Raw genomic sequence first — 13,776 nt, 5'->3', positions numbered from 1 at the left:
GCCGTCCCCTCCTCCTCCTCCTGCCGCCGTCCCCTCCTCCTCCTCCTCCTCCCGCCGTCCCCTCCTCCTCCTCCCGCCGCCGTCCCCTCCTCCTCCCGCCGTCCCCTCCTCCTCCTCCTCCCGCCGTCCCCTCCTCCTCCTCCTCCCGCCGTCGCCTCCTCCTCCTCCTCCTCCCGCCGTCGCCTCCTCCTCCTCCCGCCGCCGTCCCCTCCTCCTCCTCCCGCCGCCGTCCCCTCCTCCTCCTCCTGCCGCCGTCGCCTCCTCCTCCTCCTCCTGCCGCCGTCGCCTCCTCCTCCTCCTCCCGCCGCCGTCGCCTCCTCCTCCTCCCGCCGCCGTCCCCTCCTCCTCCTGCCGCCGTCGCCTCCTCCTCCTCCTCCTGCCGCCGTCGCCTCCTCCTCCTCCTCCCGCCGCCGTCGCCTCCTCCTCCTCCCGCCGCCGTCCCCTCCTCCTCCTGCCGCCGTCGCCTCCTCCTCCTGCCGCCGTCGCCTCCTCCTCCTCCTCCTGCCGCCGTCGCCTCCTCCTCCTCCTCCCGCCGCCGTCGCCTCCTCCTCCTCCCGCCGCCGTCGCCTCCTCCTCCTCCTCCCGCCGTCGCCTCCTCCTCCTCCTCCTCCCGCCGTCGCCTCCTCCTCCTCCCGCCGCCGTCCCCTCCTCCTCCTCCCGCCGCCGTCGCCTCCTCCTCCTCCTGCCGCCGTCGCCTCCTCCTCCTCCTCCTGCCGCCGTCGCCTCCTCCTCCTCCTCCCGCCGCCGTCGCCTCCTCCTCCTCCCCGCCGCCGTCCCCTCCTCCTCCTGCCGCCGTCGCCTCCTCCTCCTCCTCCTGCCGCCGTCGCCTCCTCCTCCTCCTCCCGCCGCCGTCGCCTCCTCCTCCTCCCGCCGCCGTCCCCTCCTCCTCCTCCCGCCGCCGTCGCCTCCTCCTCCTCCCGCCGTCCCCTCCTCCTCCTCCCGCCGCCGTCGCCTCCTCCTCCTCCTCCTGCCGCCGTCGCCTCCTCCTCCTCCCGCCGCCGTCGCCTCCTCCTCCTCCCGCCGTCCCCTCCTCCTCCTCCCGCCGCCGTCGCCTCCTCCTCCTCCTCCTGCCGCCGTCCCCTCCTCCTCCTCCCGCCGCCGTCCCCTCCTCCTCCCGCCGCCGTCCCCTCCTCCTCCTCCCGCCGCCGTCGCCTCCTCCTCCCGCCGCCGTCGCCTCCTCCTCCTCCTGCCGCCGTCGCCTCCTCCTCCTCCTCCTGCCGCCGTCGCCTCCTCCTCCTCCTCCTCCCGCCGCCGTCGCCTCCTCCTCCTCCTGCCGCCGTCGCCTCCTCCTCCTCCTCCTCCCGCCGTCGCCTCCTCCTCCTCCTCCTCCCGCCGTCGCCTCCTCCTCCTCCCGCCGCCGTCCCCTCCTCCTCCTCCCGCCGCCGTCCCCTCCTCCTCCCGCCGCCGTCCCCTCCTCCTCCTCCCGCCGCCGTCGCCTCCTCCTCCTCCTCCTCCCGCCGCCGTCGCCTCCTCCTCCTCCTGCCGCCGTCGCCTCCTCCTCCTCCTCCTGCCGCCGTCGCCTCCTCCTCCTCCTCCCGCCGCCGTCGCCTCCTCCTCCTCCTGCCGCCGTCCCCTCCTCCTCCTGCCGCCGTCGCCTCCTCCTCCTCCTCCTCCCGCCGTCGCCTCCTCCTCCTCCTCCTCCCGCCGTCGCCTCCTCCTCCTCCCGCCGCCGTCCCCTCCTCCTCCTCCTGCCGCCGTCGCCTCCTCCTCCTCCTCCTGCCGCCGTCGCCTCCTCCTCCTCCTCCCGCCGCCGTCGCCTCCTCCTCCTCCCGCCGCCGTCCCCTCCTCCTCCTGCCGCCGTCGCCTCCTCCTCCTCCTCCTCCCGCCGTCGCCTCCTCCTCCTCCTCCCGCCGCCGTCGCCTCCTCCTCCTCCCGCCGCCGTCCCCTCCTCCTCCTGCCCGCCGTCGCCTCCTCCTCCTCCTCCTGCCGCCGTCGCCTCCTCCTCCTCCTCCTGCCGCCGTCGCCTCCTCCTCCTCCTCCCGCCGCCGTCGCCTCCTCCTCCTCCTCCCGCCGCCGTCCCCTCCTCCTCCTGCCGCCGTCGCCTCCTCCTCCTCCTCCTGCCGCCGTCGCCTCCTCCTCCTCCTCCCGCCGCCGTCACCCTCCTCCTCCTCCCGCCGCCGTCCCCTCCTCCTCCTGCCGCCGTCGCCTCCTCCTCCTCCTCCTGCCGCCGTCCCCTCCTCCTCCTCCCGCCGCCGTCGCCTCCTCCTCCTCCTCCTGCCGCCGTCCCCTCCTCCTCCTCCCGCCGCCGTCCCCTCCTCCTCCTCCCGCCGCCGTCGCCTCCTCCTCCTCCCGCCGCCGTCGCCTCCTCCTCCTCCCGCCGTCGCCTCCTCCTCCTCCTCCCGCCGCCGTCGCCTCCTCCTCCTCCTGCCGCCGTCGCCTCCTCCTCCTCCTCCCGCCGCCGTCGCCTCCTCCTCCTCCCGCCGCCGTCCCCTCCTCCTCCTGCCGCCGTCGCCTCCTCCTCCTCCTCCTGCCGCCGTCGCCTCCTCCTCCTCCCGCCCGTCCCCTCCTCCTCCTCCCGCCGCCGTCGCCTCCTCCTCCTGCCGCCGTCGCCTCCTCCTCCTCCTCCTGCCGCCGTCGCCTCCTCCTCCTCCTCCCGCCGCCGTCGCCTCCTCCTCCTCCCGCCGCCGTCCCCTCCTCCTCCTGCCGCCGTCGCCTCCTCCTCCTCCTCCTGCCGCCGTCGCCTCCTCCTCCTCCCGCCCGTCGCCTCCTCCTCCTCCTGCCGCCGTCGCCTCCTCCTCCTGCCGCCGTCGCCTCCTCCTCCTCCTCCTGCCGCCGTCGCCTCCTCCTCCTCCCGCCGCCGTCCCCTCCTCCTCCTGCCGCCGTCGCCTCCTCCTCCTCCTCCTGCCGCCGTCGCCTCCTCCTCCTCCCGCCCGTCCCCTCCTCCTCCTCCTGCCGCCGTCGCCTCCTCCTCCTCCTGCCGCCGTCGCCTCCTCCTCCTCCTCCTGCCGCCGTCGCCTCCTCCTCCTCCTCCTGCCGCCGTCGCCTCCTCCTCCCGCCGCCTCGCCTCCCGGCGCTTCCCCCGAGCTGAGGGCGAAGGCGGTGGCCTGGAAGGGCCGCCAACCGCAGGCTCCCGGTTCCTGCCTTACCAGCTTTGTCCTCCTGCCGCCCGGCTCGGCTGCTCCCCTCAGCCGCCGCCGCCGCCGGATGGAGAGAACAGATGCGGAGACTCCATTAAAATCTTTTTTATTTTTACAGACACATTTTGATTCATTGACACAAATGGGGTACGACTTTTCATTTCTATGTTGTACACAATGTGTATTCCACCACTCATGTAATCATACATGTACACAGGGTGATACTGTTTTTCATTCTACTATCTTTCTGTTCCCCACCCCCGCTCCCCATTTTCCTCTACACCATACGAAGTTCCTTCATTCTTCTCTTCCCCCCATCACTGCCCCTAGTTATATATTGTCATGCATTTATCAGAGAAAACATTCAACCTTTGGTTTTTGGTCTTGGCCTATTTCACTTAGCATAATATTTTGCAACTTCATCCATTTACCAGCAAATGCCATAATTTTATTCTTCTTTATGGTTGAGTAATATTCCATTGTGTATATATACCAAGTTTCTTTATCCATTCATCAATTGAAGGGCATCTAAGTTGGCTCCACAATCTAGCTATTGTGAATTGAGCTTCTATGAACATTGATGTGGCTGTATCTCTGTAGTATGCTGATTTTAATTCCTGAGGGTATAAACCAAGGAGTGGGATAGCTGGGTCCAATGTTGGTCCATTCCAAGTTTTCTGAGGAATCTCCATACTGCTTTCCAGAGTGACTGCACTAATTTGCAACTCCACCAGCAATGTACGAGTGTGCCTTTTTCCCATATCCACACCAACACTTATTATTGCTTGTGTTCTCTATAATAGCGATTCTAATTGGAGTTAGATGAAATCTTATGGTGGTTTTAATTTGCATTTCTCTAATTACTAGGGATGATGAGCACTTTTTCATATATTTGTTGATCACCTGTATATCTTCTTCTGTGAAGGGTCTGCCCAGTTCCTTAGCCCATTTATTGATTGGGTTCTTTGTATTTTGGGTGTAAAGTTTTTTTAAGTTCTTTATAAGTTTTGGAGATGGGTGCTCTGTCTGAAATGTGTGTGGAAAAGATTTTCTCGACTCTGTAGGCTCTCTTTTCACATTAGTGATTGTTTCCTGTGCTGAGAAAAATCTTTTTAGTTTGAATCTCTCCCATTTATTGATTCTTGCTTTTATTTCTTGTGCTATGGGGATCTTGTTAAGGAAGTCTGGTCCTAAGCCAACGTGATGGAGATTCGGGCCTACTTCTTCTTGGTGAAGGGTCTTGGGCCTAATTCCTAGATCCTTGATCCATTTTGAGTTGAGTTTTGTACAGGGTGGGAGATAGGGGTTTAATTTCATTTTACTGCATATGGATTTCCAGTTTTGCCAGCACCATTTGTTGAAGAGGCTATCTTTTCTCCATTATAAGTTTTTGGCACCCTTCTCTAGAATGAGGTTACTATATTTATGTGGGTATGTCTCCGTGTCTTCTATTTTGTACCATTGGTCTACCTGTCTATTTGGGTGCCAATACCATGCCGTTTTTGTTACTATTGCTCTATAGTAGAGTTTAAGTTCTGGTATTGTGACGCCTCCTGCATCACTTTTCCTGCCCAGGATTGCTTTGGCTATTCTGGGTCTTTTGTTTACAGATTATTTTTATACTAGCTAAAAACTAGGAGGAACCTAAATATTCAGGAAGAGCAATATGACTGAATCAACCATGGTACATCTGTTCTATGAGCTCTTATGCAGACTTAAGAATGATGGTTGAAAAATATGGATGGTTAGTAACTCAGATAATGCTCAAATGTAAAAAAATAGTAAACTGCATGTATGATGAAATTACTACTGTGCTAGCTGATGCTGCACTTCTTGAGCTAAAGGTCTCAGAGTATGTACAACTACAGTGGTGCTAGTGAACTTCTGGGACAGAGTGTAGAAATACAGAAAGATATGACTCGGTAAGAGCCCCTGTCCCCACTCAGAGCCTCAGAACTGCCTGGGACACCCAATTCTGCCCTGTATGTCCCACACAGCTCACTGGGAACTCAGGTCAGGAAGCTCATCCAGATGTGCCTTGCCTGCCCCTCATAGGAGGTGCCACATCAAGAAGAATGGCACTAGATTTTTTCAGAATCCAAGTGGTCTTGAGGGTTTTTCTCCTAAATATTCAGACTTGAAATAGACGTCCCTATGGGACTGAATGTCAGTATTGCCCAGGTTGAGCCCTGACCCTGACCTCAGGGAGTTTCCCATCCAGGGTGAACATTCATAAGTAAACCCTTTGTTTCAGGCTGCTCCTGTAGCATTGTAAGGGAACTCAAGGTCTCCAGACCATGCTGCCAGCCTCTGCCACAGTGCTCTGAGTCTCTCTCTCTCCCTCCCTGCTGCCTATCCCCCTCAGCAGGACCCCACCAAGGAATTTCTTCATCAGAACTGTTTAAGACCAAATGCTAATGTGCTGCTTGTTAACACTAGGATGAAACTAGAGCCCTGGTCCCCTTCTGTCTTTGCTTCTTGTTGATGCTGCTACTTGCACTGCCCAGAAAATCCTAGGAGACAGCAGGCCACGTCTGCCATGCCTGAGAGTCTGTGCCAATCTTCAGCACAGCACCCAGACCCATGTGCCCAGAAGGGATGGCTACATTGATTGAACCTCAATAAGTTAAGAGTGTACTGACTTCAAGTTGTGACTCCCAGAGGCACATGGCATGCCAAGGTGGGGAGGATCTTGGGTACATTTGTTACCAGTCTGAGCTTGGCTTAGCTGGGGGAATGACCTCCAGGGAAATGGCCTTAGCTAGGAAAATGTCCTTCCCTCTCATCAAGCCCCAAGGACCAGCCTAGCTCCCGTTAGCCTACACTTCTTGGGGGCAGGTGCATTTTCTGTCCTACCCCTGTCTCCCTTTCCCTTTCTCACCCCACATTCATTTATATCATCATCAAGGGCAAGACAACTGTGTGCTGGCCATCCATAAAGTCCTGGGTATGTACCTTAAGCTTCCCAGTAAATACTTCAAGAGAAACATTGTTCCCATTTTATAAATGGATCAAAACTGGTCCCTAAAATATCTTGAATGCTGTTACTGAGAAACAAAAGTAAAAAATACTGAAAAGGAGCATGGAACTAAATTGATGGCATCAGAGCCTGATGGTGAAATGTCTCTAAGTACATTCCAGTATTTTCTGAATCTCTCCCACATTGGAGGCTGCCAAAGATGTCAGAGACTGAGAGGAAGGTAGAGGTTCAGGGCACAGCACAGAGAAACAGAAAGGACTCCACCCCCAGCTGCATCATCTAAGGTGGAGGGATCACAGGGAGTAGGGAGCCTCAAGGCCTCCCACACTTAACTAGGGCAAAGAGAGGCAGAATGCATATTAGTGGATTAGTCAGAAACTTTATTTATTTATTTATTGGCAAGTCTATGGAGTTATTTACAAAATTAGGAAAGTCTGGGATCAGTTTTCCTGGACTCACAATGAAAGCCAAATATTTTTTTCTTAGAGAACTTTGAGCCCCTCTTAACAATATAGCTTCTCTGTATTATGTGACTTTTTGCAGGCCTGAAATTTGGGGAGCAAGGAGGTGCACAGCTCCCTTTTGAAACAGATCAGCACTGTTTGCATCAAGACAAAGAGGCAGGGGTCAGCAGTTCGTGATACTGTGTTTTCTCTTGTAAAGCACAGTGCCCAGCTGCAATTAAGAATGTGCATCTGGTCAAGGCCTCCGCAGTTCTTGTAGGAAGGCAGGTGACTGCTTACTGCCGGGATCCAGGTGACTGGCAGGGAAGCAGGAGAGCACTCATGTTGACCTTGCTTTGTGCAATGCTGCCATCATGTGATCGTCGCAGGTATTTTGCTCCAAAAGTGGTCCACCAGTGAGCTCGGGAGCCCAGGCACAGCTTGGTCCCACCCTGGTGCAGCGCAGCTTTACTCTTCTGTGATCATCAGCGCTTCCTGCCTCCAGCCAGAACGGGGGCTCAAGATATGGACTGAACACAGTTGGAGGAAAGTCAGGTCCTCATGGTGTCATCCAGGTCGAGTCTTCTCCGGGCATCTGCCAGGCCTGCTGTGAGCCTCCACCCAAGTGGGCAGTGATGCACTCACAGCTTCCCAAGGGACGGAATGGCCATTTCTGTGTATAACTTTGCGTAGATAAAAAGATGACAAGTCAGCACCCCAAAGGACACTTTAGGGAGGTCTCAGTATAGGGAGAGGCCCAGGTAATTAAACTGAAGAAGCGACCTCGATTTCTTAGCATTAGCACCCAACAGAACTTTGAACTCTGGTCACCAGACACACACATTCTAGAGAGAGTCCCTTATTCAGCTCACGTGAAGGGAGGTACACAACAGAGCTAGATGTTTCCTTGATGTGTCCAGTCTTCCAAGGTTCTAGGCACAGAAAGGTCCGGAGCGGGAGCCTTGTCAGATGCTGACTCAGCCCTCACACCACAGCCTGGCTGCATATCAGGAGGCGCCCACAGGCAGAAAGGCAGCACAGAGAAGGCAAGTCCGCCTCTGGTCACACTGGGAAGTCCTTAAACTTCCCCTTCTCCCTGTGTGTGTGTGTGTGGGGGGGGGAGCGGTGACTGCAGAGGACCTGCAGTGACAGGAGTAGGTTATTTCATGTTGAAACTGACAGAATTTTCAGGTTTGTACCCTGGACATGGCTTACAGGGTGGATATTTAGGTTTTGGATCCTAGTTTTGCTATCCAAATATTTATCCAAAGTCCTTACTCTGTAACCCAGTGCCACCACTGTGTGCAGGCCTGTGTATGTGTCGACATATACCTGATCTGGATATAAAAAGTTTCAGTGGAAGTGTCCCCTGTGGGGTCAGCCAGGATAGTCAATGTTAATTATTGTCCTGCACGTAAGACAGTCTCTTTGCTGAGTTCCAAGCAGATGGTCATGGAGCTTCTTGATACATCTGTCTCCTTGGGGAAAGAGCAGATGCCCCCCAACATCAACAATGATCTCTGGTCTGAGGTTAGATGAGCCTACTAGAGAAGGGTCTCCGTGGGCAGAAACCAGAGACAGCTAGGATGGGCCAGGACAAAGGGAAAGTATGGGACTCCCCTAATCTCTGTCTGAGGACTTGACCTCTTGAGTGACCTACATTCCCATTCCCCAAGAAATCCAGACTGTATTCCTCCCTCTGGCAACTGAACAGGTGTAAATCTTCAGACTACATACTTGTAGAAATAACAGAGAAAGCATTTTCACATCACTGAATATTTCTTTTCCGCTGCTACTGTTTTTGTTTTAGCTACCTGCCTGAGGTAGCCCATGCACCAGTCCTCGCCACTGTACTTCTAATCCTTTTACAAGACTTAAAAACTAGCACCTTTACCTATGGAGACAAAGAGGAGTGAGGGTTACACAATCAAATGAGGTAAAAGTAGTCTAGGTGTTTTCCAGGATTGTGCCGTACCACAAGGCAAAGCTCTACAGCCCTGTCAGGTAAGGAGCTGTGTCCTCACCTGCTGTCCTCGTAATATTCCAGTAAGAAATGTCATCCCTTGCAGCAGATCAGCTTTTCAATGCTGGTGGGGTATGATGTGATTCAATTGCATCTTCATTCAGCCATGCTGCAGGGACAGGGTATGTGTGTCCTAGAGGGCTGTGTCACAACCACATGGCACCAAAAGACAATTCCACAGGTGGGGGTTTAAGGACAGAAACTTATTTGTCCTAATTCCAAAGGCTAGATATCAAGGCACTTGCTGGAATGATTTCCTTTGAGGTCCACTCTTTGACATGGAGATTGCCATCTTCTGTCTATGTTAGCAGGACATTTTCCTGACTTTTCTGTGTCCTTATTGCCACTTCTTATAAGGAGAAAACTTTAACTGGATTAGACCTCACACCAACTAACTGGATTAACACTGATCATTTCATCATGAACCATACATTCAAGTAGAGTCACAGTCTGAGGCTCTGGTACTTAGAACATCCACATATGAGATTTGGGGAGAGAACATAATTCAGCTGATGACATAAGCTAGTCTCCTGCTGAAGACAGATTCCTAGAAAAGGCAATACTGAGTACAGGAATAAACATATGTTACATTTTAATAGCCTCAGATTACATCACAAAGGGCTGCAGAAGTTACATTGCCAGGAGAAATCTCTGACTGTAGTTGCTTTTTTGCTGCCTGGATTACCAGAGTGTTGGCATTTAAAATTTTTTGTTTGGTTAATCTCTTGTCCATGTGGCAAATAAAATCACACTGTTCCATTCTTTTTCATTATCCCAACTGACAAGTTTGAGTCACCTTTCAGTTGATTCTCAGTCATTTAGACTTTTCTCCCCTGAGTCATCCTCAGATTCTGGGCCCTGTGATGTGCTTTCTTGTACCCTGTAGTTTACAAGAATTTGTCCCAAGAGGAACCTGGACTGACATAGCTCTGTGTCTGAAGACTTTCCATAACATAAAAGGACAAAAATTATATCTGTTAAGTCAAAGGGACCTCCTGGGATATCTTCTCTAGGCTGTCTTTTCAAAATGGGGAAGAAATATTTATTCACCTCCTATATCGGAAGCAAACCAGACTGAAGAGCTCAGAAGAAATTTCATACAGTTCTCTCTCTGGGCAGTTTTCAGTCCTAATGCTCGCTGCTGAGAAGCTTTTGATATCTAGAAGCATGTGTTTTATCCCTCCTAAAATGAGAATGTTTTTTGTGGACTGCATTGGATAATGACTCATGGAGATGGTTGATATAAGTAGGTGCGGTGAGTTCACAGGTAACAAAACACCTTGAAGTTGCTTCGCAGACACTGCTTAGCCATTATCTGACACCCATATCAATTTTCTTTCAGAAACTTGTCACCTTTTCATCATGGACACTCATGTCATCCACATGCTCAAACACGACATGTGGGATCTTCCTTGTCTGAGCTCCAGGTTCTAATTCTGTGGTGATTCATGATCCTGCCAATCATTGCATGTCCCTCCTTGACCTCCCTTTACTCTGCACCCCCAATAAAGGCTGCATGCCTCTACAGCCCATGTCCACCTGTGTTTTTACGACACAGGACTTGGTGGTCTTTTACATCCCTACAGATCAGCCTGTTCCGTAATTCATAAACCCTGATTAGCTGGAGCACATTTTCAATATTGATCTATATTTTGTTATGTAAAGGTGGGTTGAGATTAATTCTAGCTGATGTTTGCCCATGATGTAAACTGAGTCAGGATTCCCTGGATCCTGGAATGAGAGTCCTGAGATGACTCAGATATATAAAGATCTGTTTGTGTTATAAAATGTAATACATAGTCATTTTTTTATATATACACACACATGTACACACACACACACACACACACACACATATCTCACAAATTCTGAGTTTTTAAAATAATTGTCACTTCCCAAGTCTGAAGAGAATAAGAAATGTTGCGTGAGCCTTGTGGTCTGGTGGTGGTGTTTTGGTTTTGGAATGAGACATAGCTCATCAGGAGTCCCAGCCTAGCTGCATATTAGTTGTGCTTATTAGTTATTTGACCACAGGAGGAAACAGATATCACAGCCTTGTCGTTAGGTCCAAGGCCAAATTGCCAAACAAGAAGTTTGCCTTTAATGTATTTAAACACTAGGGTCAAGGCTGTGGACAGATTGTGGAGTCCGTGTCCCCCACCTCCTGGGCCCTCATCTTCCTTTGTGTGTTGTCTGGTATCTGCAGTGGGAAGGAACCCGTGACCAGCACCAAGTGGGAAAGAGTGAAGTACTTTTGGACACTTCCTAGTTGGAGCTCCCTGCTCTCACTCAGGGCATTGTCTCTCCTGCTCTTTGGGTCTCAGAAATACTAGTAAGGAACTGTACCCCTCAACATATCATACGAAGGATTTAACAAGTTCCTTACCTCCCTGATGTACAGAAACCCATCCCATAGCCTCAAATCAGGAATGTGGCTGCTGTGAATTGAGATATGCTGGGAAGAGTCAGATTTCCGGGTGTTGTTCCAAAAATACACATACAAAAATGGTGAGCATCAGATGGCAGGGAGAGGGTCAAAGTGATTCAGGCAGGTAAGGGCCCAGGGGGCATTATTTAGCAGTTCCTTGCCTGTAGTCCCAGAGAAGCACAGGTAAATGTGGTAATCAATGGGCTCTGGAGAGCCTTGACATTCCATTCTCTCAGGGGCAGTCTTCAACTTCCAGATGCAGAAGGCTTTCATGGCCTCCATTTCCTCAATTTGACCCCATCCCCTATTTCTACACCAACTGCCTGTCCCCAATTCTGGCTTCAATTTCACAACCAAGTCTGCTTTTGCCATCACATCTTCACAAGACCAGAGAGCAGAAGAGTTAAATGAAAATTTACAGTAACTGTCATTATTTTCATTCATGAATAATATGGCAACATATACAATCCTTAAATTGAGATGACCGCATAAGCAAGCTTAAATGCAAATGTTCTGAAGGTTGGGTAGATCCTATTTCTGGGAGGAAAATTTCTCTTAAAATCGTTGCAACCTGGAGCTCAGTGGTGGAAAAAAATAGCAGCAGCCGGCCATTCTGACCTCATCCACGCCTGGATTGGTTCTCACCTTCTGTCACTCAGCTGAGGCTCAGGGGGCGCGGCCTGGAGCCCTGGCCAATGAGGAGCCGCAGTGAGAACCGACCAATCCCGCGCACGGCCGGCCCGGAGGGGGCGGGCTCCTGCGCTCCGCGGCGAGTAAGCCAGTGCCGCCCTCCGGATCCCGGCTTCGGTCCGACGCTCAAGGGCCCCCGCTGGCTCCGCCTGCAGGCGCCACGCTCCTGAGGAGCAGGCCTGGCTCCCGAGTGCCCGGAAATGGTGAGTGCGCAGCGGCATCTGGAGCCCGGGGAGAGCGGCCCGGGAGGGAGGCCTGGGCGCGCCGAGGGGCTGCGCGGAGCGGAGCTGCGACGGGCCCCGCCGTCTCTGGGCTGCAGGCCCGAGCCCTCCTCCGGCGGTGCCCCTGCGCCCGCCGCCAGCCGCGGCAGACCCGCGGGACAGGGCGCCCCCAGCTCCTGCCTCAGGCCCTGCCTGGTGGTGCGCGCGCAGCCCAGCGTCTTCCCAGACTGCGTGATTGACAGGAGCGTGGACTGCCCCCCATGTGGGCTGTCCTGCCGGACAGGAGCTCTGGTCTGGAGGGACCTCGCTGGCCCCGGGGCCCTCAGCTTGCTTCCCGGTGCTGGAGGTGGGCCGCAGGGCTGCTTCACCTCTGGCTGCAGCCTGGCCCTTCTTACTTCTTATTTAGAGACAGGGACTGGCTAAGTAGCTGAGGTCGGCCTTGTAGTTCCATTTATATAGACTTCCATTGCAATGAAGAACGTGATGTTTACATACATATGGATTTATGTGTGGATTTTGTTTATATTCTAATTCCTTGATCATATTTTAAAGTATCATTTCTAATATACATGTGTCAGGAAATGTTAGCTACTTCTTTTGCTCTTATAATTCAGAAGTTTCTGGCTAACAGCACGTATTTAACTGTGGATGAGTTTTAGAACTGTATGTTTTGCTTCCTTCTTTTATTAAAAGCAAAGCATGCTGAATTTTTCATTAGTTCATTACAATCATACGAACTATCGGGGTTTAGTTTGACACAATCCAACAAGCTTGGAATGTAATTTCCGCCATTTCAGGCCCCAGTACTTCTCCTTTCCTCCTGCTTTCCCCATTCGCCTTCTCCTGGTCTTCCTTCTGTTTATTTATAGAGTTATAAATTCTGCTTTATAGATACACAGAAAGTGAAATTCATTATGATATATTCATAGATGTACATAGGAATTTTGATGGGAAAATAGTGCAGATTAATTTTGGGGAAAATGATCATCTTTATAATGAGTTTTGTCACATCCTCACATGGGATGTGTCTTTTTTGTACTTTTATTTTTATTTTACATAACTTATACATATTTTTAAACATGTATACTTGTGAAGTACCCCATGCTCGTGAAACCTATATAAAACTTAAGCATGGTGCTTTGCACTGTTTTAAACTGGATACATGAGCAGAATGCGACTGACCCCCAGAGACCATTTTCCCCACGGTTCATTATTTATCTCTTCCAAAGGTGCATTCTCTTGAAGCGCCCCCTGGGTTTCCCGTGTTTGGATGGAGACTGCCTCTTCTTACATGCTGTTATGGTCACTGTGCTGTGATTTCCCTCAGTCTCTGTGGTGGGGGAGTATGGTGTATCTTCAATAGCAAAACAGTTTCCACAAATATATAACAAACTCCTTCAATTTGTGAGAAGTCATGTGTTTCACATCTTCATCCATACTATTTAATTTTGTCTATTTCTAAATTTTTAAAGATGTTGATTTTTGAATGATTATTGAACACAGATATCTCTTGTATAAATTGACTGTTCAAGGCTCTAACCTGTATTTTTTTGTGGTGACTTCAAAGATAAGAAAATATATCCAAAGAGGCAGGATAGAGTTGGATTTCAGGGAGGAAATGATTTTGCTTTTAATCATTAAAAATGTTTGCCTGTTTTCTTCTCCTGAGTGTGTATTGTAGATTTCTTGTCTGTTCTGTTTTTGGGGGCTATTTCAAATGGAGTCCTATGACTTATTTTTGGAAATTCCAACAGGAAAATAAGGAAAATCTCTCATCCCTATGACTGCAGAAAAATGAATATGTTTCCTCAAAATCATCTGGTAAATAAATTGGTGAATGACACATTCCCTAAAACATCTGCTTCTAGTTTGGAGATGTTGTCACCCATTTTTCCATAGAAATTGACAGTGGGG

General features: G+C 52.1%; 1 protein-coding gene across 1 annotated transcript in view; it reads left to right on the top strand.

The window, feature by feature from the left end:
* The first annotated feature begins 11,693 nt into the window (after nt 1–11,693).
* Nucleotides 11,694–13,776, top strand: part of LOC124986805 (zinc finger protein 93-like) — a 43,590-nt gene continuing 41,507 nt past the window's right edge. Inside the window, exon 1 of the mRNA XM_047555563.1 lies at nt 11,694–11,844. Within this exon, the coding sequence (XP_047411519.1) occupies nt 11,842–11,844 (3 nt within the window). The 5' untranslated portion in view covers nt 11,694–11,841. The remainder of the gene's footprint in view (nt 11,845–13,776) is intronic.

This window comes from Sciurus carolinensis, chromosome 6 (genome assembly GCF_902686445.1).
Source record: "Sciurus carolinensis chromosome 6, mSciCar1.2, whole genome shotgun sequence".
NCBI classification, from domain to species: domain Eukaryota; kingdom Metazoa; phylum Chordata; class Mammalia; order Rodentia; family Sciuridae; genus Sciurus; species Sciurus carolinensis.
The sequence above is the reverse complement of the archived record's forward strand: the minus strand, read 5'-3'. Positions and strand labels throughout refer to the sequence as shown.